At 31.4% G+C, this 25202-nt stretch overlaps 1 protein-coding gene across 1 annotated transcript in view; it reads right to left on the bottom strand.

The window, feature by feature from the left end:
- The window catches only part of LOC136982334 (ATP-binding cassette sub-family C member 4-like), a 147686-nt gene that overhangs the window by 107835 nt on the left and 14649 nt on the right, over positions 1–25202 (bottom strand). The window contains exons 2-4 of the mRNA XM_067278809.1: positions 10446–10556; positions 4742–4847; positions 4444–4662 (exon numbers count right to left, since the gene is read on the bottom strand). Of these exons, the coding sequence (XP_067134910.1) occupies positions 4444–4662; positions 4742–4847; positions 10446–10556 (436 nt within the window). The remainder of the gene's footprint in view (positions 1–4443; positions 4663–4741; positions 4848–10445; positions 10557–25202) is intronic.

Genomic DNA, 25202 nt, shown 5'->3' with positions numbered 1-25202 from the left:
CATTCATCACTTTGTTCAACCGTTGCCTCTCATTCAGATACTTCTCAAAAGACTGGAAAGTTGCATTGGTCAAGTTTATTAGGAAACGCTCAAACGAGACACCAGAATATGCGAAGAATTATAGGCCTATCTGCCTGCTTCTGATTATCGGCAAGGTTCTCGACATACTTGTTATTACAAGAATCCTTTCCTTCCTTAGGAAGAAGGATCTCCTTAGCCCACACCAGCATGGCTTTATACCCAGAAAATTTACATCAACTGCTCTAACAACAATCACCGATTATATCAAGCAAGCCAATGCGGAGGCAATGCCAACACACTCCTTGCCTCAATTGACTTTCGCGGGGCTTTTGAAAACCTGTGGTGGCCTGCTATTCTGTATCAACTCCAAATCTGTCGCTGCCCAAGGAACTTATTTGATCTCATAAAAAGCTTTATCAGTGATAGGAAAGCTGGTCTTTATATTAATAACGTCAACTACACCCACCACGTCACCATGGGTTGCCCGCAGGCAACCCATGTGACGTGGTGGGTGTAGTTGACGTGGTGGGAAAAAGTGCAAAAAGCTACTTTTAATTTCATTCCATATAATTCTGTCATAAACTCTATTGTGGGGCCTGGCCTCTGGATCATTGTACAGTACATAATAATTTGCTCACTAGTATCAACAGCACCAATAATAACAACAACCACCTTTTACAAGGTTATGCAGATGATACGGTTATCCTTGTATCAGACAAAAACAGTGATAATCTTCCTATTCTCTGTAATAACCTCCTCACCAAGATCTCAAACTGGAGTGCCAAAGTTAAATTACCTATTAACTATTCGAAATGCTCCTACATAATTTTCTCAAAAGCCACCCTGCTTCAGAGGAGTCCACGTATAGAAATTGAGGGTATATCCATATTTCTCAGGTTAGAGAATTCACCTACCTTGGAGTCAGACTAGAGCAACAGCTGCAGTGAACCAGCCATATTGATATGATAGTTGCTAGGACCACAAAGGCATCAAACGTCCTCACCAGCATTGCTAAAAATACCCGGGGCATCGGCTTTAAAGCGGCCAAACATATCTACCTTGGGGCCATTGAGCCAATTCTATTATATGCAGTCCCTGTCTGGGCTGATGCCATGTGAACAGTGTATATTCAAATAAAATTTCTGAAGGCCCAGAGAGTTGCTGCTCTTAGAATATGCAGAGCATATCGGACGGCTCTGATCTCTCCTCTATTGGTTATTGCTTGCCTGATCACTATTCACATTAAGGCCAGAATGATGTTGAAAAACTGGAAGGCCAATAACCTCTTTCTTAATGATTGCCCTATCAACAATATTGTTAACAGTGACATCCTCTTGGAACTACCCAATAACCTCAAGGAAGACAGTTTCTCCTACGGAATAGAGCTAAAGAGCACTGCCTTAAACATTCTCCAGGATTATCCTTCAACCATCGGTGACTTATCTGACCATAATGATACCAACGATATATCTATTTTCACTGATGGATCTAAGGACGATGACAAGGTGGGTGCTGCTTTTGTTCATTACGACCACCAGACAGGGAAGACTCACTGCTCTGCCTTCAAACTTGGCCCACGTTGTTCTGTTCCTCAAGCAGAGATCCTTGCTATCACTAAGGCCAGGGGTCCTCAACCTTTTTGTACCTAAGAGCACATTCTAGAATACCGGCTGGATGACGGGCACCATTTATTTTTTCAAGGTGAATTTATATTTGGACATAGTTAACAGTGCTGGATTAAGAATCTAGCAGGCCCTAGACAAAATTTAAATTGGGGCCCCATTTAAATAGTTGCTTCTAAACAAATCTTATATAATGTGACATTAGCATGGGTGACACCCGGTGCAGATATCGTGGTGTCACCCAGGAATATTTCTAGATGGTGCGAGAGATATCGTGGCGGAGATTACTTCTGACATAAGGATGGCTGTTAACCCTTTTTTTTTTAGTTAACGAATGCTGAAATTTCTAGGTCACTCCAAGTTACAGGCCCTACATGTTTCCCTACTTTGATTTTATGGTATACAGAACGGACCGATTTACTTCATTTCAGGTATGGGAAATTGAATTGGTGCAGATTTGGCAAAGTGGAAAAAGAGATCGGTCGCATTTCGCTTTGTGCTTTCATCTGTGTTTGACGCCATTTCTACTTTTGACTGGTTAATCATTCAAAGTAAAAAAACTTTTACATAGCATTTTATCGAAAACCGAAATATTTTTATTTTTATCGTGATCGCACAGTGGCGGGCACACGTAAAACAGTGGTCTAGGGAAAAGGGGAGATAATATTCTAACGTATTCATCGTTACCTCACTCACAATACTCATGGACATAACATACATTTCAAGTGGGTGCGTGGACACTCAGGTGTCATTGGTAATGAGGCCACCGACCACCTTGCAAAATCTGCAGCCATCTCCTCACTCTCCTCCTGCTACAATAAAATTCCTTTCTCCAAGATCAAGCGCTGGAACTATCAAATTGCCACTCAACAGTGGCAAGAGGAATGGAACAGCAGCAATACTGGTAAACTGACTTTTGACTTTATTCCCAGCATCACTTGCCGTCTGGAGTAGAAACACTTTTCACTGTCTTTTGCCATGACCCAGCTTCTCACTGGCCATGGCAATTTTCGTGCATACCTGAAATGCTTCCACATACAAGATGATGATGTGTGCACTTGTTACAACTCATCTGTCCAAGACAGTAAACATCTTCTTTTTGACTGTAGCCTATTTGATAGCAAAAGAAACAACCTACTTGGAAGTGTTCTCCATGCTGCATACAACTGGCCTTGCCCTCTCTAGGTTCCCATCGAAAACAAAGACATTTACCATAATCTTAGTTTCTTCTTGTTGGCAACAGACGCACTAAACCCATTGATGGATCTGCCCAACACTGATGACAAGCATGACACTGCATGAACGAAATTTTCTTCTGTATTGTATTTGCCTCGAACTGTATATGTTCCCCATGCCTCATTGCATAACCCTCGATTGTGTTTATGCTCATCCAGCGTCAGGTACTTCCTGCTGTATCTTACTGCTGTAACCTAATTTAAACCCTTATGTTTGTACTACCTCCCATGTGTTTTCGCGTTCGACAAATTTTGCCGTCCTTTACTACTGTAATCCTAATTACTGTTGGTTCCCCCTATGTAATTGTGCTCACTGTGTATCTTGTTCATACTTGTCGCGCCAACTTGTACATACTTTTATATTTTACTCTGTTTTTATCCATGTACTGTTATGGTATTCATCATGTATGTTGTATTTTTGATATTTTATTTAATGTGATGCAAGTGCCCTGAGCTCTCATCTGTACCCTGTCCTTATCTTCATCCACTTCTCTTCACCACTCTCCCATCCTTCTTTCACCACCTTCTCTTACCTCCAGGTCGTACCTCTGAGTGAAACCTAGTGCCCCTTTTTCCAATTATTATTATTATTATGTTGGGTTAAGTGAGATGTACTCGGTTAATACCGATGGCTATTTACTATGCCAGACCAAAGTCAAGGCATAGTAACCAAAACAGAAATTAAAGAAGTGTATCAGTGTGTGTGTTCTGTATTCAGGAATTTTCTCACAGTATGACATGTATTCAATATAGTGGCTTCTCTAGTGTGATGTATGTGTTTCTATTCAATTGTAACGTGCCCAGGCTTTTGTGTAGTGTGTGTGGTATGACACCTGTAGAGGAGAGAACAACAGGTACAATAAGCACCCTATCCATCCTCCACAGATGCCTTATTTCCTGGGCGAGTTCTGTGTACTTGCTAATTTTTCAGTGCATGCGTTTTGTATATTGTGAGTGTTTGGAATGGATATGTCTATAATGTATGTGATTTTATTGTGTTTGTCAATGAGTGTGATGTCTGGTCTGTTGTGGTAAATTGTTTTATCTGCGATTACGGCTCTGTCGTAGTACATTTTGTGCGTGTTGTTTTCCAATACTGTCTGTGGAATGTATTTGTAGTATGGTTCGTGGGTCTACTAATTAGTGTTTCTTTGCAAGCTCTTGGTGTATTATATTCGCTACTTGATTATGTCTGTGTAAATAATCTGTCTGTGCCAAGAGCTTGCAACCAGAGGTGATGTGTTGTATAGTTTCTGGCATGATTATTATTATACAGACTATACTATATTACATAAAAAATGTAATCATAATAGAGAGGTTGCGGCCGATGTTTTCAATGCAAAAACGTGTATGTCGGATGTTCAGTGACGCCTTCCTCTAAGCCTAGACATTTGACAATGGCGTTTGGTACATCAGTGGAATCATTCACGACGTTCCAAAGGCCATCCTCAAATTTTTAGGCTAACAGGAAGGTGGCGCTGAACAATCGACGTACACATATTTGCATTGAAAACGTCGGCTGCAAACTCTCTATTACTTTATAATACATTATGTTTCAAACTCACCTTGTTATATATAACACTGCAAAAAGCTACTTTTAATTTCATTCTATATAATTCTGTCATAAAGTAACTTGTGGAATATGTAAACACATAAATCGCAGTTATGCCAAAAAATCCTGCAAGTGTAACATAAATATTGTATGGACTGAATTCCTGTCTGTTGTCCAAATAATGTATTGTTAATCCCAAGAAGTATGCTTGACCTGCAACTAACGCGATTTCCTGAAAATAAATATAAATATCATTTATTTCGATTATACTAACACAGGCATTTTGTATTTCAAATCAGTTGTCATAGTACCTGAATGAGTACAAGTAGAATTATTATCAAACATTTCCATCCAAGAAATTTTAATACAGCTTTCAGTATGCTTGAATTCCTCTTTTGAAGTTCCTTGTTCCACTCTCTGAAAAAATGCAATGACTTATAAACAAATTAACTTTATATATACTGCTTTTTGTACTGTCGTTTTATTTTGAAAATACAATAGAATAAATTAATTCATCATCTGATATGTCTGGAATATCAACTAATGTTTAATCATGTTATTAGTTTGTAATGGTAAAGTTAATGTCAGACTAGCAGGAAAAGCTATTGACGCTGTTTTTACGTTTTATAGATGTTACAGTAAAAACCCGTTTTTAGTTAAAACGCGTTTTAACTAGCTGAAACTAGTGTTTACTGGATATCATTGTTATAACTAAAATTTACTGCTAGTCAAAAATGAATTTGAGTTAAAACTAGTTTTAACTAGACAAAACGGGTTTTAACAAAATGGCTTAGTAAAAACTGTTTTGACCAAGGTCATTCAGCTAACACGTTACTATAGTGCAGGGTGGCGAACAAGTCGATCGCGATGCCAATTTTTGTCGATAGCTCGCGATGTCTTGACTTAATGTGTTACACTTGTAACTGAATGCAACGCGTGAACGTAACGCGCAAAAGCAACAATATGCATGCAGTTATGACTGGACTCGTAGAAAACACAGCCATTTAGCTTGAATATTTGATACTGTCATGCGGTAGCTTCTTTTCTTTAGTATTAACAATATTATTATTATTAATCAATATTGTTTATCCACTGTGACAACGTTGAGTTTCAATTTTTAATTTGTTTAAAATGTAAGTACCTGTTCTTTATGTTTTAAATTAAATTATGGCTTTTCTTACCTATTTATTTACTTGATAAGTGAGCGTTTTCAGCAACAGACCTCTAAATTTTTGGATTTTTGAAATTACGTCGATTGAGAAAAATATCCCAGAATCAACAAATGTAGCAAATATATTTATTCCTGTTTCGGAACTACAGACCTGTGTGAATTGGCATTTTCATACTTAAAGTTAACGAAGACTAAACATTCTGTTCGGACTGATTCCCATATTGAAAAATCATTATTATTATCTTTGTCAGGATGTACACCTAATTATGTTTTCTTGGTAAGAGACGTGAAAACTCAGTGTTCCATTAGTGTAACGTAATAAAATAAATTCTAAATCTGTCTTCATCAGTAGCTAATTTGAATTAATAAATATTGTTAATAATTACTAATGTTGTTTTAATTCCCCCAAACGTGAGTATTTTGGCCCGTTAAATAATTACGTTTTTTTTCACGTAGGTAGATGGGTGGTTCAGTACAAAGGTACAGGGTGTTTCAGTACAAAGAGCACTTCCCGAGCTATTGATAGATTAGCAAAAAATAAGTCTAAAAGTCTTATATCATTCTTCCATGATAAATTTCCTCGCCAAAAGAAAAATCGCGAAAAGTAAAATCTTATAATCAAATTATCAACCGTACTGTGCAGTTTTATATCAACTTTTTCAAGTTTACAAACAAATAGTACCACAATTTATACATTGTAATTAATAAAAAAATTAAGTTATATTTTAAGTTAATAAAAATCTATCTTGAAAGTGTCGAAAAATTGATTTTTTAGGTGCCGCCTGTACGAAATGAACTCGTAACTGCAAATATCAAAAGTTGGGTCTGGAAATTTATTTTCTTTATGAGCCCATATCTTGAAAACTTAATAAATGATTTAAAAATAAAAAAATAGTTTTGAACATATATTTTCCTTATCTAGGCATAGCTCGCGGGAGTGCACCTCGTACTGAAGCACAGTGTATAAACATAGTATGTATTTCACACCCCTTCGTCACTTTGACTATGCCTACACAACAAGTCGATCGCGAGACATTTTTACGATAAAAAGTAGATCTTATGTACACAAAAGTTGGCCACCCCTGATATAGTGTATGATGAATTTCGTATCGCTTTAAGGCAATATAGGTTAGTCAGGTGATATTATTTTAAAAAGTTCACCAAAAGTCAAATTATCATTATATTTATATGAAAAATCACTTACATTTATTAATATCTTTAGTTTTAAATACAATATTTTTCAATACATTTTATTAGAAAAATTTATAAGAGAAAAATAATATTTATCAGAACTGACACATAAACTTGATAATTTGTAACATTTTGTGAAAATTAACATTGTCTAGTTACATAGTTGTTTGCTGCACTGAGCCAGAAAGACGTAGGATATTGTTTTGTACAATTTGATATAACATTTATGCATGTATGTTTATTCGTTGCGCAATTATCGCACATCATATCAAACATTTGTTTGAAATCAAAATTTTATACTGCTATCAACTAATGTAATGAATTATTATACTTTATTCACTTCATATTGAACGAGATTATATCTGTTGTTAATAAATGTTAAAAAATAGATATTTACCAAAGTAACGATAAATCGGTACCCTCGAAGTTTTGCGTAAAAAGCCAGGGTACCGATTGATCGGTGCCTTCAGGGACAGAGGGTTAATTAATGTTAATAACACAGATGTGTGACCAATATTTTCGATAAATATCGTATTAAATAATACAAATGTTTTAATCCTAATCATCACTTTATTTATTTCCCCAAACATTTATGTAGCTAAAATTAGTTTTAACTGATGTTAAAAGTTAAAACTAGTTTTATCTAATATCAAAACATGTACAGCAGTAAATTCTAGTTTTAACTAGATAAAACGGGTTTTTACTGTAACACAGACATAAAAATTCACAGAAAAAATTATGGTAGTCAGACAAGCATTATTTTTCACAGAGCGCGTTGGTTAAAAGGTTAATTTTAGACGCGTATATGTTAACATGGATCTCGCAGAAAGTGATTCGCTGTTCTTATTACGTACAAAAGTATTTAAAACCGAAAAAAAATCTATGAGATCCATGACATATGGCTCACTCGTAGACAATATTGGGTATGTCTTTTTGATCATAACCGGCCATACTTTTTCTTATTTCTGTTTTTATAAAGTTCAAACGAAGTTTCTCTCAATTTTGGTTTCTCACTAATTTGTATGATCGTTTTACTAATATCCACGTTTATTTTTTAGAATACGCGAGTACTGTAACCATTTGGCAAAAACGATTCTGTCCTGGCACTTCCTGGAAACAATGTTAGCACGTCTGTCGTTTTTCACGCTTGTCCAAGTTAACCTAAATGTTAATTTTATACATAATGAGCAAAAGTCTCTTATCTGCAATCAACACCAGGGATGTCTCGATACCATATATCAGGGGTGGCCAACTTTTGTGTACATAAGATCTACTTTTTATCGTAAAAATGTCTCGCGATCGACTTGTTGTCGTAGGCATAGTCTAAGTGGCGAGAGGGGTGTGAAATACATACTATGTTTATACACTGTGCTTCAGTACGAGGTGCACTCTCGCGAGCTATGGGTAGATAAGGAAAATATATGTTCAAAACTATTTTTTATTTTTTAAATCACTTTATTAAGTTTTCAAGATATGGGCTCATAAAGAAAATAAATTTCCAGACCCAACTTTTGATATTTGCAGTTACGAGTTCATTCCGTACAGGCGGCACCTAAAAAAATCGATTTTTCGACACTTTCAAGATAGATTTATATTAACTTAAAATATAACTTAATTTTTTTATCAATTACAATGTATAAATTGTGGTACTATTTGTTCGTAAACTTGAAAAAGTTGTTATAAAACTGCACAGTACGGTTGATAATTTGATTATAAGATTTTACTTTTGCGATTTTTTTTTGGGCGAGGAAAATTTATCATGGAAGAATGATATAAGACTTTTAGACATATTTTTTGCTAATCTATCAATAGCTCGGGGAAGTGCTCTTTGTACTGAAACATTCTGTACCTTTGTACTGAACCACCCATCTACCTACGTAAAAAAAAACGTAATTATTTAACGGGCCAAAATTACTCACGTTTGGGGGAATTAAAACAACATTAGTAATTATTAACAATATTTATTAATTCAAATTAGCTACTGATGAAGACAGATTTAGAATTTATTTTATTACGTTACATTAATGGGAAGACTGAGTTTTCACGTCTCTTACCAAGAAAACATAATTAGGTGTATATCCTGACAAAGATAATAATAATGATTCTTCAGTATGGGAATCAGTCCGAACAGAATGTTTAGTCTTCGTTAACTTTAAGTATGAAAATGCCAATTCACACAGGTCTGTAGTTCCGAAACAGGAATAAATATATTTGCTACATTTGTTGATTCTGGGATATTTTTCTCAATTGACGTAATTCCAAAAATCCAAAAATTTAGAGGTCTGTTGCTGAAAACGCTCACTTATCAAGTAAATAAATAGGTAAGAAAAGCCATAATTTAATTTAAAACATAAAGAACAGGTACTTACATTTTAAACAAATGAAAAATTGAAACTCAATGTTGTCACCGTGGATAAACAATATTGATTAATAATAATAATATTGTTAATACTAAAGAAAAGAAGCTACCGCATGACAGTATCAAATATTCAAGCTAAATGGCTGTGTTTTCTACGAGTCCAGTCATAACTGCATGCATATTGTTGCTTTTGCGCGTTACGTTCACGCGTTGCATTCAGTTACAAGTGTAGCACATTAAGTCAAGGCATCGCAAGCGATCGACAAAATTGGCATCGTGATCGACCGGTCGATCGCGATCGACTTGTTGGTTACCCCTGCCATGTATCCTTTGATACCAGTTCGGTCTTAAAATATCTTGACTGATCAATATCGGATTTGGATATCAAAACTGGAATGCTTGCTATTACAATGAAGGTCGAATAGCCTCAGAGCAGCAATTCATATTTTGTCGCTTACTACAGGAAATTGAATCCTTGTTATCTGGCTCAGAAGTCGGTACGTTGGTCTACACTGGTACAATGTCTTACATACACAAAGGAGCCACAAATCTACTGTACGATCTGGTTAGTGGACTGTGAGGGTGGTACTATACATGGGATAGGAGTGGATAAGAAATCCGCTAGTTTCTTTATATTGAAACTTTTTCTTTGTTTAAATTTTACAAATGTCAGTGCAAACGTGTATATACAAATTATATTTCATTTTAAATGTCGCTAATATATATTTATAAATAGCAATCTGAAATCTATGTGTAGATTCTGGAAATGAAATTTAATCGAATACGTTTATTGATTTTTGTGCATTAATACATTTTGTACAACTTTAACTTAACCAAAAATAGTTTAACATTTCATTTCAGCTTATAATTGGGCTGCAAAATTCGGTTTTGAGCAAACTTTACTTGCTGCTGAAAAATGTAACGATAGCAGATCGAATACCCAAAGAAAAGTATGGCTATGGTATCGAGACATTTCTAATCAAGAGAAAACTGTGCAAGGCAGCAGTGCACTTTACTACATGTAACGTGCATGAGATCATATCACAATACATTCATGTGTTTATCATCTTCAGAGTGACTAAATTACAATCGTAACCAAATCAAGATTATGCAGCTAAATGTGTTATTTAAAAATTTACAGCTTCAAACAGGTGTTCAATAACGTATTCAATTTCTATTTCTTAGTAAAAAATTCATCATTTTTCCTTTTAATAATCTGATATCAATTTAATTGTGTACAGGAACAGAATAATGAGCATCTAAAGTATTTCAATAATTAAGGAAATTAACTTACTTCAGAAGTTGGTCCCCGAGATACTCCGAAGTATAATATTCTGAAGCTTCATATAAATCTTCCTCATTCAAAATTTGTTTTCTTCCTTTGTTTATTATTGGAAAAATCCAACTGTAAAATAAATTATTTATTGATTGCTGTTTACGATATTCTTGTACTGATAGTTTTAAAATTGCCATCGTTTTAGTCACATTACAGTTGGTCACTGGTTTTATTAACATTTATCAATACAAGTCTTTAATAAAGAGCGAATTGTAAAAATAAAATATGGAAAAAAATATAATGGGCATTACATGAAAAGGTTGCTAAAAGCGTACATAAAAATGTATTTCCTTACCCATTTTACACAATATTTAACTGTGTGTTCTAAAAAAACAATACACATATTTTCTTTTTTGCACGGTAGATACATTCTAAAGGGAATTGCATAATAAAGTATATTATATGTATCCTGTAAAAAATGCACCAGAAAAACAGGTACTTAATGGTACGAAAAGTAAGCAATTTTCAGGAGAAACACCAGCACTCTCATTCAAACATTATTTATCATTACCATTATTTCTATGTAAATATAGTAATAAAAATCTAACAAGGAGTTGCTTAACTTTCCACAAGTGCATCAGGATTGCACATTTACACTACCTCAGTGACCTCTTTTTTTTAACTCTTTCTGTCCTGTGGGCACTAAGAGGGCTTCTTTTAGTAAGCTCATTATGGGTTCGGCCAGGCCCACAATGGGGCGACCGGGTGGTGAGGGACAGGGCCCAACATATCCGAACAAACCACCCCCCCGAAAAATTCCTGGGGATTATTCGACCTGTTTGGATTCGATCCCAGGTCCCCAGAGCGGTAGGCTGCCACCTTGACTACTTGGCCATCTGGCCGTCAATCCTCAGTGACCTCTGTTGAAGATTTCAAAGTTTTGCGTTGTTCATGTTGGGCACGATCGATCGTAAACATCCGACTAATCGAATGTTTAGGAAAACCAAATAAGTTTGTTGATTTTATTAGAGTCGACTGTATCAGTCAATTTTTGCATACTTTGCCAAAAATTCCAAGTTTGAAGTGATGTAAGAAAAAATTCATTACTATATAAAAACTAAATTAGTACATTTTTATTATATTACACTATATATTCTCATCTTAATTACTTATTTAAATTAATTCCATGAATACGAAAAGCAGAAATTACTTAATCAAAACATCATGTACTTCACAGTTAAAATTTTATGCCAATCTGTTTAGAAAAATCTTTATAAAAAGTTTATATGGACATAAATTTTAGCTTTTGTAATTCTCAGTAACAATTTAAATAAAATTCACTTTTTCCCATGAATTTCATTTTTATAACTATAAAGTTAAGCCATAAATCTAAATTAGCTCTATGGAAATTCCCGTGAACGTTGACCTATCAACTTGGAAGATTAGCCATCACCTCACTGATAACGAGAAAAGCTTAAAATCCGTTTTGTCTAGATAAAACTAGTTTTAACTCAAATTCATTTTTGACTAGCAGTAAATTCTAGTTTTAACTAGACAAAACGGGTTTTAACAAAGACATCCAGTATAAACTAGTTTAAACTACTACTAAAAACTGGTTTTGACTGCAACATATCAAGTGATTCGAAGTAAGATATTAAGCGGGGAAAAATCCCTACTTTTTGATATTTTCAAATGGTGATGTCAGATATTTTCATGTGTTTGTATGATGAATCGTTGGGCCAATATTGAGTGCAGAAACCTGTATTTGGCTACCGATACCTCATTTTCTACATCTGAGAAGAATAAAAGCGATATAAGAACGAAGTTTTTGTTGTGAAAAGTTTCTAGCATTATTTTGAAACAAATAGTTAAAATAGAATTTATTAAAAATTGCAAAAAACAATAAATGTGTGAGTTAAAGTTTTAAAGTTTCCATTCTGAGCTACCGCCAATCTTAATCGGACATGCTAGAACACGTGACTCCACTAGGCATCCTACTCTGACAAATGGGAAAGATGCCACATTTTTCTTGGGGCAACATGCCTATTTTTTGTTAACCTTTTTCATGCGGTTAGGTACCAATCGGTCTGTATCACGTGACTACTTCGTTTATCAGTGATGCAAAACATACCGATCGGTCCAAATTAAAAAATTCGATTAATTCGCGCTATATTCGAATTTTCCAGAGATCTTAGCTTTGATTTGCTCTTCTGTATGTCGATTGACTTTGTTTAAGCCAATAAACGTTTTGTTACCACCCCTGGGCCATAAATATTTTGGTAAATACATCTCCTACTATTCTACAGTAAATCTTCGCAATTAACTACACAGTTGGCTGAAAACAATCAAATAGAAACTCCTTCTACAGTTTTATTGAGTCTCTTCTGTTTTTGTTGACGTTACTTTAACTAATCACAGACTTATGAAACAAAAAAATTGCCGCGAAAAGCCCCGCCTTTAACCTTTGAAGTAAAATATAAACAATCAGTGTAAATTCGCTTTTTAAATCGATTTTTAATTCTAATTAACTAATTTAATGCACTTAGACATTAAATTAGCTAATTCGACAATATTTAGGTGAGTAAATATGTTTTTAAACTATCTAGTGATAAATATTCTTGGGAAACTCCACCTTCCTATAGTAAGTTTGTGTAAGGTGTTCGCGCTGTTAATTTGGCTTTAAAATTATTGTCAAATGAATTCATATATATTTTGAATACATTTAATTATTTTACAAAAGTAAGAGCAAAGCTCTATGACGGACACAGTCGTACAGCTGACTAATCGGTGTCGCTTCACGATAACAGTTGACTATTCTCCCAGCTAAGTAATTAGAGATATAATGTGAATAATGGCAATAACTTCTCCCCCGCTCCAGCTAGAGAGTTCTGGTTTGTTTTATTTACAAGAAGATAGATGTGTCTAACTAACAGATGTAAAAAGTTTAGCAATTCCCTTTAAATGGATTTTTTTTTCTTTTTGTTACTAAGCTTACAATTTTAATATTATTTTAAATTTGTATTAAACTAAAAATTAAACACTTGTAAACTATGATATGTTTTTGATCAAACACACAAAGCAGATTGAATATAGCATGATATTGAAGCAAAATATCGCGATTTAAAAATTACTCAAAAAATGCAAAAATGCGCCGCATAAAGAATTCCACCTATTTATTTAATGCTAAAGGTTTTCAGCATGGAAAGGGTTAATCAAATTCCTCTATGCCTATTTTAAATAAATTTTTGTTTTCTTAATTTATTGCAGGATATGCATAGAAATTATATAAAGACTATTCAAAAAGGTTTTTGGACTGTAAAAAGCTTTCAACTAGCTATAGAGAATGTTAGAATGGGTGGAAACTTAACAATACTTATACTGTGCTGTTATACTTACTATGAAGTACTTTGTACTACATATGCAATAAATTAAATTTGGTTAAGATATTTGAAAATTAACTTTATGCAATTATATTTGTTATCTTACCCTAATGGCATTTGGCATCTCACCCAGATACTTGGGGTGAGATGCCTAAAATACCAGGCAGTAAAAAAGTCGTCATTGTAAACAGAATATACAATTATTCTTCATATACTCCAAAGTTTTATTTGAAAAACATGCTCATGTAGATGATATTTTCATTAGAGACCTCCAAAACTTAAATTATTGCTATAATTTCCTTCATTAGCAAATTGCTAGGCATCTTCCCCCGAATCACTATACATAACTATTTATTTACCCCGAACATATTCATGTAGCTAAAATTAGTTTTAACTAATGTTAAAAGTTAAAACTAGTTTTATCTAAAATCAAAACATGTACAGTACAGCAGTAATAGTATATAGTTGAGAGACTCTGGAATAATTTGTTAAACTTTGTAACTTTATAACTTTTATTCCAGTAACTCTCACTATTTCGCAAGAAAGACATCGAGCAGGGGCTAAAAATCGACAAATTTCACAATAATTGTTAAATTGCTCGAACATTTTTTAGATACTTAGTATTCCAAAAGCTCTTAGACATCAAAACCACGCCCATTTTAGCTGCCCCTTCAGATATACTTTCCAGCGCGTGATTTGAACGAGTGTTTATGGAATAATTTGTTGTTTTTGTACGTAGATTTATATATATATTTGTTTTTTTTTTTATATAAGAGATGTCTTAAGAAAATCAATATTTTATTTAAGAGATTTCTATTTATAAGTATTTTTTTTTGTTAAGAGTTTATATATATATAGCTATAAGAGACCTCTTAAGAGATTTAATATTTTATTTAAGAAAACTAATATTTTTATATATAAGTTTCTTTTGTTAAGCTGGCACCATCTGTTGGCAAAATATTAAACATCATATTTTTAATATATTATTTTTTTTTTCATCGAAATTTGGAAGGTGTTAAAAAATAACAAATAACACAAATTGTCGCAAATCGAATCGTGCTATTTGCTATTTGCTTTTTTTATCGATCCTTTTACGTTATATATTTTTTTTTCGTATCGCGACAATGATTAAATAAACGATGACAATTTCTTTCTCTCTCTCTTTTATCATGAATAAGAACATGAAATAATAATTATAAGGTAATGCAAATTACTGCATTGAATGCGTGAAGTTCTTTCATGGTTAACTCCAGTAGAGTGGGATTCGGTAGGGCACCTAAAAAACAATAAATATTATGTTGCATATTTATTATAAATAGTTTAAATTAGAAATTTCGAAAAACTGAAAGCAATTTTTAAGGAAAATTTGTAAGAAAAAAAAGCAGAGGGCGTTAGTTGTTCTTTTTTCAAGACAAAGAAGATGGACAAACAAAGAAGAACGACTAGTCATTGGGCGTAATTGTAATAATTAAAACTAGTTCAATAGTTTTTACCGTTGCTTTTGACATATAATTGTTTTAAATAAGTACGAGTTGCACAAGAAGAAATTGATAGGATTAACTGATGTATCGCGAGCAACCGCGTCTATAAGAACGAATCGAAAATGACAGTGAAGGTATGAAGTTTAAGATTGAAATTATGAAAAGCTCAAGCAAATTAAAGTTATAAAAAATTAAAAAGTTAGCTCTAGGAAGCATTAGCTTAAATTTGAAAAAAACTGACTTTTTATTGATAGTTTCCTCCTTCTTCAAATAATATTATTTTTAAATTTCCAGTTTTTGCTACAATCCAATTATTATACTGTTTTAAAATAGTAACGTTCTTTTTTAATGTCGCGTTTAAGTTAGTTATTTTGCAGTAGGTTTTTTTATTAAAAAAATGCATTCCTTTTTTAAAACTTTTATGCTAATTTCTGCTGGTATGTTAAGGTTTAGTAGAATAAATCCTACTTTGTGATTTATGCTATAAATGTTTTTGATTGAGATAATTGAGGATTCTGAAAATTGAAACACTTATTTAATAAAATCTAACTAACTAAAAAAATTTTTACTAAAATATAAAAAAAGATAATTACCATTCTGATCTAAAATTCTTCATGCTGATCTATTGTAAAAACAAACTTGATTTTCTTTCTTCAAATTTTGTAGGATCTCTATCGAATCCCATTGTTCCCTGACCAGGTGGTTTTCCGTGTAGATTCGATTGTAGTAATTTAACATATATTTCGTAAAATATTTGGTTTCCAAAATGCTTACACTTGTTGGTAATTTCATCTTGTTAGTAAAAAATTGTGTAAAAATAAAAGTATTTATAGTCTAGGATTTTTTAGTTATTAATATATGTGTTTGCATTACTATTCCCCATGTTAGCCCGCGACATCACAGTTGCATCTTATCAGTCCCCTCTATCTTTGATGTTTTACATTCTAGGTCAAAAGTAGGCCTAGTAGATCTACTTTTGCAACTCAAACTCAAAAACTCGGGTGACCCAATTTCCACAAAAAAATTATATGAGGTGACTAATTTTTTATAGTTTCGGAAAAACACCTTTTTTTAAGTTTTAAAAATTAGACTTTTTATTTGAGTAAACTAATGCTACATTGATTACATTTAATTAATATATTTTGTGGTATTTTACCAAAACGAAAATGTTTGCACACAAAAGTTAGTACATAACCATCGTTAACATATTTAGTATTAGGTTGAAGTATTTTTAAGTCTTGGTTTCTCAATATTTTGTAGAGAAAAAATAGGCAAAAGTATCCGCACCTAAGGCTATACAGGTTTTGGAGCACTCTTCAATTTTATCATAACTCCTTGGAATTCTGTCTAATGAACTTTATAATTTTCGGGATTTTTGGAGGTAGTCTATATGAGTCAAAATAATTACAAATTGAGTTCTGAAAAAAGAGCTATTCAGTGTCGTCTCGTATTTTTACCGTTCTTTGTATTAACGATAAAGCTTCTTTTCTTTTTGATTGTTTGAAGTGATAAATCCGACAGATAGACACTTCCGAATGTCTTGCTAATTTTGGGATCTTTTAATGCCAGTTTCCATAGTGTAATCTCATTCATTATTTTTTTAGTACTCGACATAAATGTTTTCGTGATCGATCGATTTCTATTGTATTGCGATATTCTAAGAAGCATATGACGTTATCTGTTTCTGGCAAAGGTGTTTTAAACTTTAAATCAAAACTAACATTTCCGTGTGTCAAAACAAGGGTATGATTTTTGGATGCCGCACAATCAGGAGTAAGATCAAACACGTAAAACATATATCCTTGAGCATAATTGGAAATACAATATATTAGCGAATTTTCCATAAAGAATTCCTCCAATTTCTTCAAATAATGTTGCATAATTTCGACCGTAGGTTTTATTGTCAAATTGAAGGTATAAAGATTAGGAAAAATTAAAATTAAATCCTTTATAACAGAAATATAGTTTAAGTCAAAATTTTCAAAATTGAAAAAATTTAAATTGATCTGTCCATCAAAAGCGTTATTTCGTACCAATCTGATTATAATGCTTTTCGGGATTTGACCGATTATTGCATTCGAAATATTTGAACTTAAAATCCCTTTACTTAATGTAAATACTTTAATATTAACTCGTCAATAAGGCATTTTAGTTACAGAATTTTCTAATGTGTTTTCCATTCCAGTTAAGATGCAAAGACTTGCTTCTATTCTATTTACTTTTAACGTAATATTCTTTAATCGAATCTGATAATTATCGGCTGCTGCCATTAGAGCGAAAACGTCTTTCAAACATTCCAATTTTATTCGAACGTCTACGCCATTTATCAATAATTTAAGTTGATTAATAAAATTGAAATGAAGTCATCCGTATAAATCTAATACTTGACTTTTGCTGCTTTTCTTAAACCTGGCGATTAATCTTTTATTCTTGGCATCTTTAATTGGATCAGTTACGTTTAAAAACCCAGCGGTATCTTTGTAGAAGAAAGAGCTGGTTAAATAGGTTTCTTGGGCTTCTTCGGAGGAAAATAATAGAGTTTCTATTATCGCTTTGTAGGGATAATTAACATATGTAGATATTGTTTTATCATTAAACATTGTAGTACAATGAGAGAACATCGAATGCAATAAATTATTCACAGGTGTTACTAAATTCGTATTGAAAGTAGAAATTCCATTTTGTTTAGTAATAGTTATTTGTGCATTAGTTGAAATACTTCTTAAATTTATTAAGCTTTCTTTTGAACTGGGGATTAGAAGTTCTATAGGAGATTTCTGATTAGTTTTCGAAGCGATTAGATGTAGAATAGCCTTGGTAGTATTTAAAATCGCCAGCTGTGTCAGGATAGTTTTAAAAAAATCTAGCTCTGATTTTAAACATGGGCAGGAGAAAGGATCCATTTATTTTTAGGAGAAAATTTCAATTATGTGGTAGTCTCTTTAATCCGAATAACAGTAGACTGTCTTACAGATAAACAGGCTTAAAAACTCTTTTATCGGTTTTTTAACATATGCATTTCAGACTAGTCTTATGAGTCCTGATCCCTCATTAGTGCTACAGAAAACAAAGACTTTTTATTAACATGAGTGACGTGAGTACGAAACAATAAGATTTACAAAAAATTCTTTAAAAAACATTCTTTAATACCTTTTCAGTTCTTCGTATACTCCTTATTAACTATACAGTGCTCACTAGGTTTTGTTTTCATATTCGTTTTTACAATATTGTTTAATTCCTATTTACCCGTGTACCTACAGTAGTGCTACAATTAATTATAAAGTTTTTTTAAAAAATTTTTTTCAAGCAAATAGTTTACAAATTAACAACAAACAATATATAAAATTAACTAGAAACCCATACAGAAAAATTAAAAAAGACTTAACAAAAATGGTAAAAAACATATACCTGAACAATAAAATTAAGGAAATAGATAAAAATTATATACTAAATTTCAAAAATAATAGAACTCCAAAATTAAATATAAGGTTAAAAACACATAAAGCAGGTGAAAAATATAGGCCAATAGTTGATTTTCGAAACTCAATTTTATATAATTTAGAAAATTACATAAAACAACAATTAATAAATGTTGAAAATTCAAAAAATAGTATCAAAAATGCTGATGAAGTCATTAATATAATTCAAAAAATAAAAATAGAAAAAACGGATACTTTAATCAGTCTTGATGTTAAAAACATGTATCCGAACATAAAATGGGATTTAATAAAAAACAGCCTCTTAAATGAAACTGTTGATCAAGATTTAATAATAGAATTTGCCAATAGAATTTGCCTTATAGAATTTGCCTATAAAAAACAATTATTTTGAAGTATATAATGAATTTTACAGACAAACAGATGGGGTCAGTATGGGGTCAAAAATGGGACCAAAGCTGGCTGAATTAGTAATGAAAGATTTTGATATTAAGATACAAAATATTCCAGGCGTGAAAAGAGTCATGAGATATGTTGACGATTACTTATTAATTTTTAACAATCAAATAACCAATGAAAAAATAATTTTTGAGAAAATAAATAGCATAAACCAATACATAAAATTTGATACAGAATTAGAAAAATATAAAAAAAATTAACTTCTTAGATATAACTATAAAAAAAGAAAAGATAGTTTCACTTTTAAAATATACAAAAAACCATCGGACGTAAACAAAACAATCAATTATTATTCCTACATCCTAGATACCATAAAAAAGAATACATATATTATGGACTTAAAGTAAATATACACTAGCCCGAGTCAACATAGCGAACGTCAAACTGTGTTGGAAAAATTAAATCATAAATATATACTTAATAACTATCCCAAGCACTTATTAAATAGTTGGCAAACACAATATTACAAACACAGGTTTAATATAAAAAACAAAAAAGAAACCAACCATAAACTTTTTCCTTATATAACTAAACATATTTATGAAAACTGCTCCAAATTTCTAAAAAATGACAATATTGTTTTGGCCCCTTTGTTGACAAACAAAATATCGCAGCAAATCTGTAAAGTTAAAAAACAAAATAATAGTAATATATGGGAAAAAACGGGAGTAGTTTATAAAATCAACTGCAATTGTCAATACCCGAAATATTACGTAGGTGAAACTGGACATAAGTTGGAATCACAGATCAATGAACTGGAATTTTTTGTAAATCTTATTGTTTCGTACTCGCGTCACTCATGTTAATAAAAAAACCTTTGTTTTCTGTAGCACTGATGAGGGATCAGGACTCATAAAACTGGTCCGAAATGCATATGTTAAAAAACCAATAAAAGAGTTTTGAAGTCTGTTTAGCTGTAAGACAATTTACCGTTATTCGGATTAAAAAGACTACCACCTAATAAACATTAATACAGCTACTAAAAAAATTTTAAGAAAATATCTACTTCTTTCCTCTTCTTAGTATTCTTTTGTTTTACACTTTTTTCTTTGACGTTTTCATTTTTTACCCGAACCGCATTGAATTTTTTTAATGACGTCATCTTTTATTTCTCGACCTACTTGATTAATTCTCGATAGAGCTGAGTCTTTTAATGATTTTCTCGTGAATATATCTGATCTGATATCTTTTGCTATATTTAACGCTTTCCTTCCAATATATCGTCCAGCATCTTTTCAAATCGGTATCGCTTCGTGAAAAATATTTCTGAAAAATCCATAACCTCTTTGAATTGTTCGACTTTTAATGTATGGTTTTCTTCTCCATTGAGGAGTAACATAATAGGTGTGCATTAATATAGAATTAGAATAAATAAATTTTCCTGTCTGCAAAAAATAATAACTAACACAGTCCTCTGGTTTAAGCTTCATTTTATCAAATAACTGATTCTTGAACCTCTTAACAGTGGAACAGTCAGCCGTAGCACTTCCACTTAGTTGTGGAGCTAAAGCGTGGGAAATTTTTTAAGAATTTTCCCACGCGTTTTTCTCGTTTCCGTTTAGGAAAAAAAAATTTTAAACAGTTACGTCTAGTAAAGAAAAAATCGTTCTTTATTGTCATATAATATTTTTATATATGAATTTTTTTCGCGGTAATTTTTTGCAAAATTTTTTAAAAAAAATTTATAATAAATTCTTTTTTGATTTTCCATCCGTTACGATTTTTCCAAAAGTTTTGAATTTATTTTCAATTTTATATAATTTTTTAAAGTTTTAGGCATTTAAGTAATGACGATTTTTTCCAACTTGCGAATCAAATTCAAGAAAATGTAATTGACAGTTAACGAATTTTATCCACAACAATAGATGACGTAAAGGTTGTTACGTTTACAACTACGACGACTGGCGGCCTTTCCCCCCAGACTGAAATGTGGGTGAAGGTCGTCTCGTGTTCTACATTCTGTAGAAGTGACGTAATCATTGTAAATAAAAGAAAATTTCAGTATATCTTTTATTTAAAATTTTAAAATTCGTTGTTCAAATTTACACCGAAATATTAAAGCGGATTAAAATATTAGCATTTTGTAAATAAACTTACTTGACATATAATAAATTTGAATAAATTAATTTTTAAGAAACAACAAAAAATGTAGAAATATTTTTATATTCATCTTCACATTTATAACATATGTTATCGTCATTGACCGATATTTAATTTTAAAAACAATTTTCATCATTGGCATGCATCAGAAATAAAAGCATAACTTCCCTAAAACACACTTCACTGAGAGGGTCTGCTTCACTCTGAAAAAGCAGACAGTTTTATGTCAGAAATCCAATGTGTGACCTACTTTCTCTAACATAGTAAAACAAACTAAGTTACAGTACAACAATACACATAAACACAAATAAATTAGTAGCCCAATAATACATACCTTCATTTATATCCATATGTAATATCCAAAGGTCAGTTCTCGCAAATTGTCGAAAAAATAAATTATTTTCAACTTTCTTTCTGAATTTAGAACTAATTCACAGTAAACTTTACGCCTTTAAATATCCATTGCAATCAACGCAAAATGTATGAATTCACGTAATAAAAAATTATCGCAGTGAACTTCGAAAAAACGAAAAACACAGAAGCATTAAACTGCACTTTACGAACTGATCATATACAATAGACAAAACGAAAATGCTCTTGTCCAATGTCATCAGGTGACAAAAAGTTTCTAAATAAACGCTAAAAGTTTTAAAGAATTCTTCCACAAAAACCGATGAATTTAATTAATACACAATAACTAAATCTGTTTAATAAAGATTAATAATTTTCCATTATAATTATGCAAATTAGATATAAAAAAGATCATTGCGCAAATTCTCCCGCGAACCATGGATGACTCTTACGTCATCCTGGATTGAAGTTTTCCTGAAAAATACTAAAAATTTTATATAATTATTTTACTAATCCAGTCAAATTTAAATAATATAAAATGTCTAGATCTGTTTAATAAAGATTAGTAATGTACTATCACTAATATGCAAATTAGATATGACAAAGATCAATGTGGGAAAACTCCCGCCAAAATAAAAATAGCTTTCGGTCACGTGATCACCAAGAAATACGAAGAAATATGTCAAAAAGTTTAATGTTTGTGTACAAATTAATAAATTTTAACTAATGTCCTCGTTTAAAATTTAATGTTTCTGTAAAAATTAGTAAACTGTAACAAATTTCATCAAAGACAACAGAATAATTTTCAGCTTATAAAAACTTTACAATAAATGATTATTTCTTCGAAAGAAGTCGATATGCACGAATAAATAATAAATATGTAATAATGCTTTTATCCATTTTAAGTGGATATTGTAAAAATTAAGCTATTTAATTTGTTTGGCTTTTATAATTTAGTTTCCGAATATTTTACTGTGAAATTCCATTCAGTAAACAGAAACAAAGACAAGCTATTAATTATAAACAGGACAATAGAATAATTTTTACGTGAATTGAGTGTAAATACAGAAAAAAACGAATTATATCAAAGATGGGACGAATAAGCTGACATCCCTCGAACAGAGCTCATATACTCATTGTCATTTTCAGCCTGGTTCCCACTTCGACTGTTTTATCTTGGGAAAAAGTTAATTTTTCAAAATAAAAGTACTTTGTTCTTAGTGAAGAAAAATAAAAGTATCGAAATATAATATTCAGAATTAAAAATATTGATGTATGTCCATATTAGAAATGTATATTTTATTCCGATATTAGAAATAATATCACGAGAAAAACATTAGATATATGAAATACGGCCATAAACAATTTCTTTCTGTCAAATAAATTAAGGATTAAACAGGTTTATTTAGAAAAATTCAATCGCGAATAACTGACTTTAAATATAGAGAGGATACAGTATGCTTGTTATGTGATAGTATCTGCGTTTACAAATTAACAGAATTTTCTTTTTTTTTTACACATTATTATGCTATAATCTAGGAAACTATGTTTAATAATAAGACATACTACAGAAAGGGTAAGAAAGGAACGTCAGTCATTGTAACTAATGTATTATTGAAAGTTTCATTCATATAGATAATTAATTTTATCAAGATACATTTCTCCAAAAGAAAATTATCGATATTTATCGTAAATATAAGTAAATTTTATTATAATTTAGATAAAAACTCATTTTTTCCCCACGCATGGCTTCTTTCCCCTCCCTCTTACTCCTATACTTGGAACATTCCATTTCATAATTTGATGTAATAATAACGTTTAAAATGATTCTAAATAAAATATTGACACTTAAAGTAGGTTAATATAGGCCTATATTGTCACGAGTCTCAGGTGTATTCATAAAAATGTAATAATCTATACAATAATACTTTCTCACATGCTCCATGTGTTAAAGTTTGCAGCTGTAATTGAAGGTAATATATAAAGAAACAAAATGTTTATATTATCAATAGTTATAAAAGATATCTTATTTTCACGTAGAAAAACAAAATAAGACAGAAGAAACAGACAATCACACGATATCTCTATCCAGGACATTCTATAATTGATTTCAAATTTCTAATGTCGACATACATGAATATTTTTGTGTGTGTGAATATTATATTTCGATACTTTTATGTTTCTTCACTAAGAACATCTTAAAACATTAACTTTTTACCAACAAAAAACAGTCGAAGTAGAAACAGGCTGAAAATAACAACGAATTATAAGCTCTGTTCTGGGGATGTAAGCTTGTTTCTCCCATCTTTGATATAATTCGATTTTTTTCTGTATTTACACTCAACTTACGTATAAATTATTGTATTGTGCTGTTTATACTTAATAACCTAACTTTGTTTCTGTTTACTAAATTGAATTTCACAGTAAAATACTCGGAAACTCTAAATTATAAAAGCCACACAGATTAAATGGCTTAATTTTTACAATATCAACTTAAAATGGATAAAAGCATTATTAAATAATTATTATTTATTCGTGTATATCGACTTCTTTCGAAGAAATACTCATTTATTGTACGGTTTATGTAAGCTGAAAAATTAAATTTTAAACATATTTCTTGGTGAACACGTGACCGAAAGCTATTTTTATCTTGGCGGAAGATTTCCTAGTGACCTATCTCATATCTAATTTGCATATTTGTAATAATATTTGTGATAATCTTTATTAAACAGATCTAGACATTTTATATTATTTAAATTTGACTGGATTAATTAAATAATTATATAAAATTGTCAGTGTTTAGTGGGAAACTTCAATCGCATTGACATCGTAAGTTTTTCCATGACGTATAGTTGGCGGGAGAATTTGCGCAGCGATCTTTTTTATATCTAATTTGCATAATTATAGTGGTAAATTATTAACCTTTATTAAACAGATTTAGTTATTGTGTATTAATTAAATTCATCGAATTTCATGAAATAATTTTTTAAAACTTTTAGCATTTATTCTAAAACTTTTCGTCATGTGATAAAATTTTTACAGGAGCATCACTATATTAATCAATTGGCGGGAAAATTTAATAGCGTGCGGTTTGGTGTTTCTGTGTTTCTCGTTTTTTCGAAGTTCACTGCGATAAATTTTTATTACGTGGATTCATAGATTTTGCGTTGTTTTTAACGGATAAAAGGTGGAAATTTTACTCTGAATATAGAACTTGTTTTTCAGAATATGCTACTTTACAGAAAGAAAAGTTGAAAATAATTTATTTTTTGACAATTTGCGAGAACTGATCTTTGTTTGGATGTAAATGAAGGCATGTATTATAGGTTTACTAATTTATTTGTGCATATAATTATCTAGTTCTAATTTCGAGACATTTATGGTTTTTAGTGTTTATAAGCGTGTTATTTAGACATGTCTACCAATTTAGTGCTAAAACGTAGAACTACGTCAAAGAAGAATACAAACTTTAATTAGCAAGTAGTCCCTTTATTAGCAAACTAATTTGTTGGTAGATTTTTTTACATTTAAAGTGTAATTACATGAAACTAAATGGATGTGAACATA

Source organism: Centruroides vittatus, unplaced genomic scaffold (genome assembly GCF_030686945.1).
Source record: "Centruroides vittatus isolate TY-2023 unplaced genomic scaffold, ASM3068694v2 contig_82, whole genome shotgun sequence".
In the NCBI taxonomy this organism is placed as follows: Eukaryota; Metazoa; Arthropoda; class Arachnida; order Scorpiones; family Buthidae; genus Centruroides; species Centruroides vittatus.
Note: the sequence above shows the minus strand (reverse complement) of the source record. Positions and strands in the feature narration are given on the sequence as shown.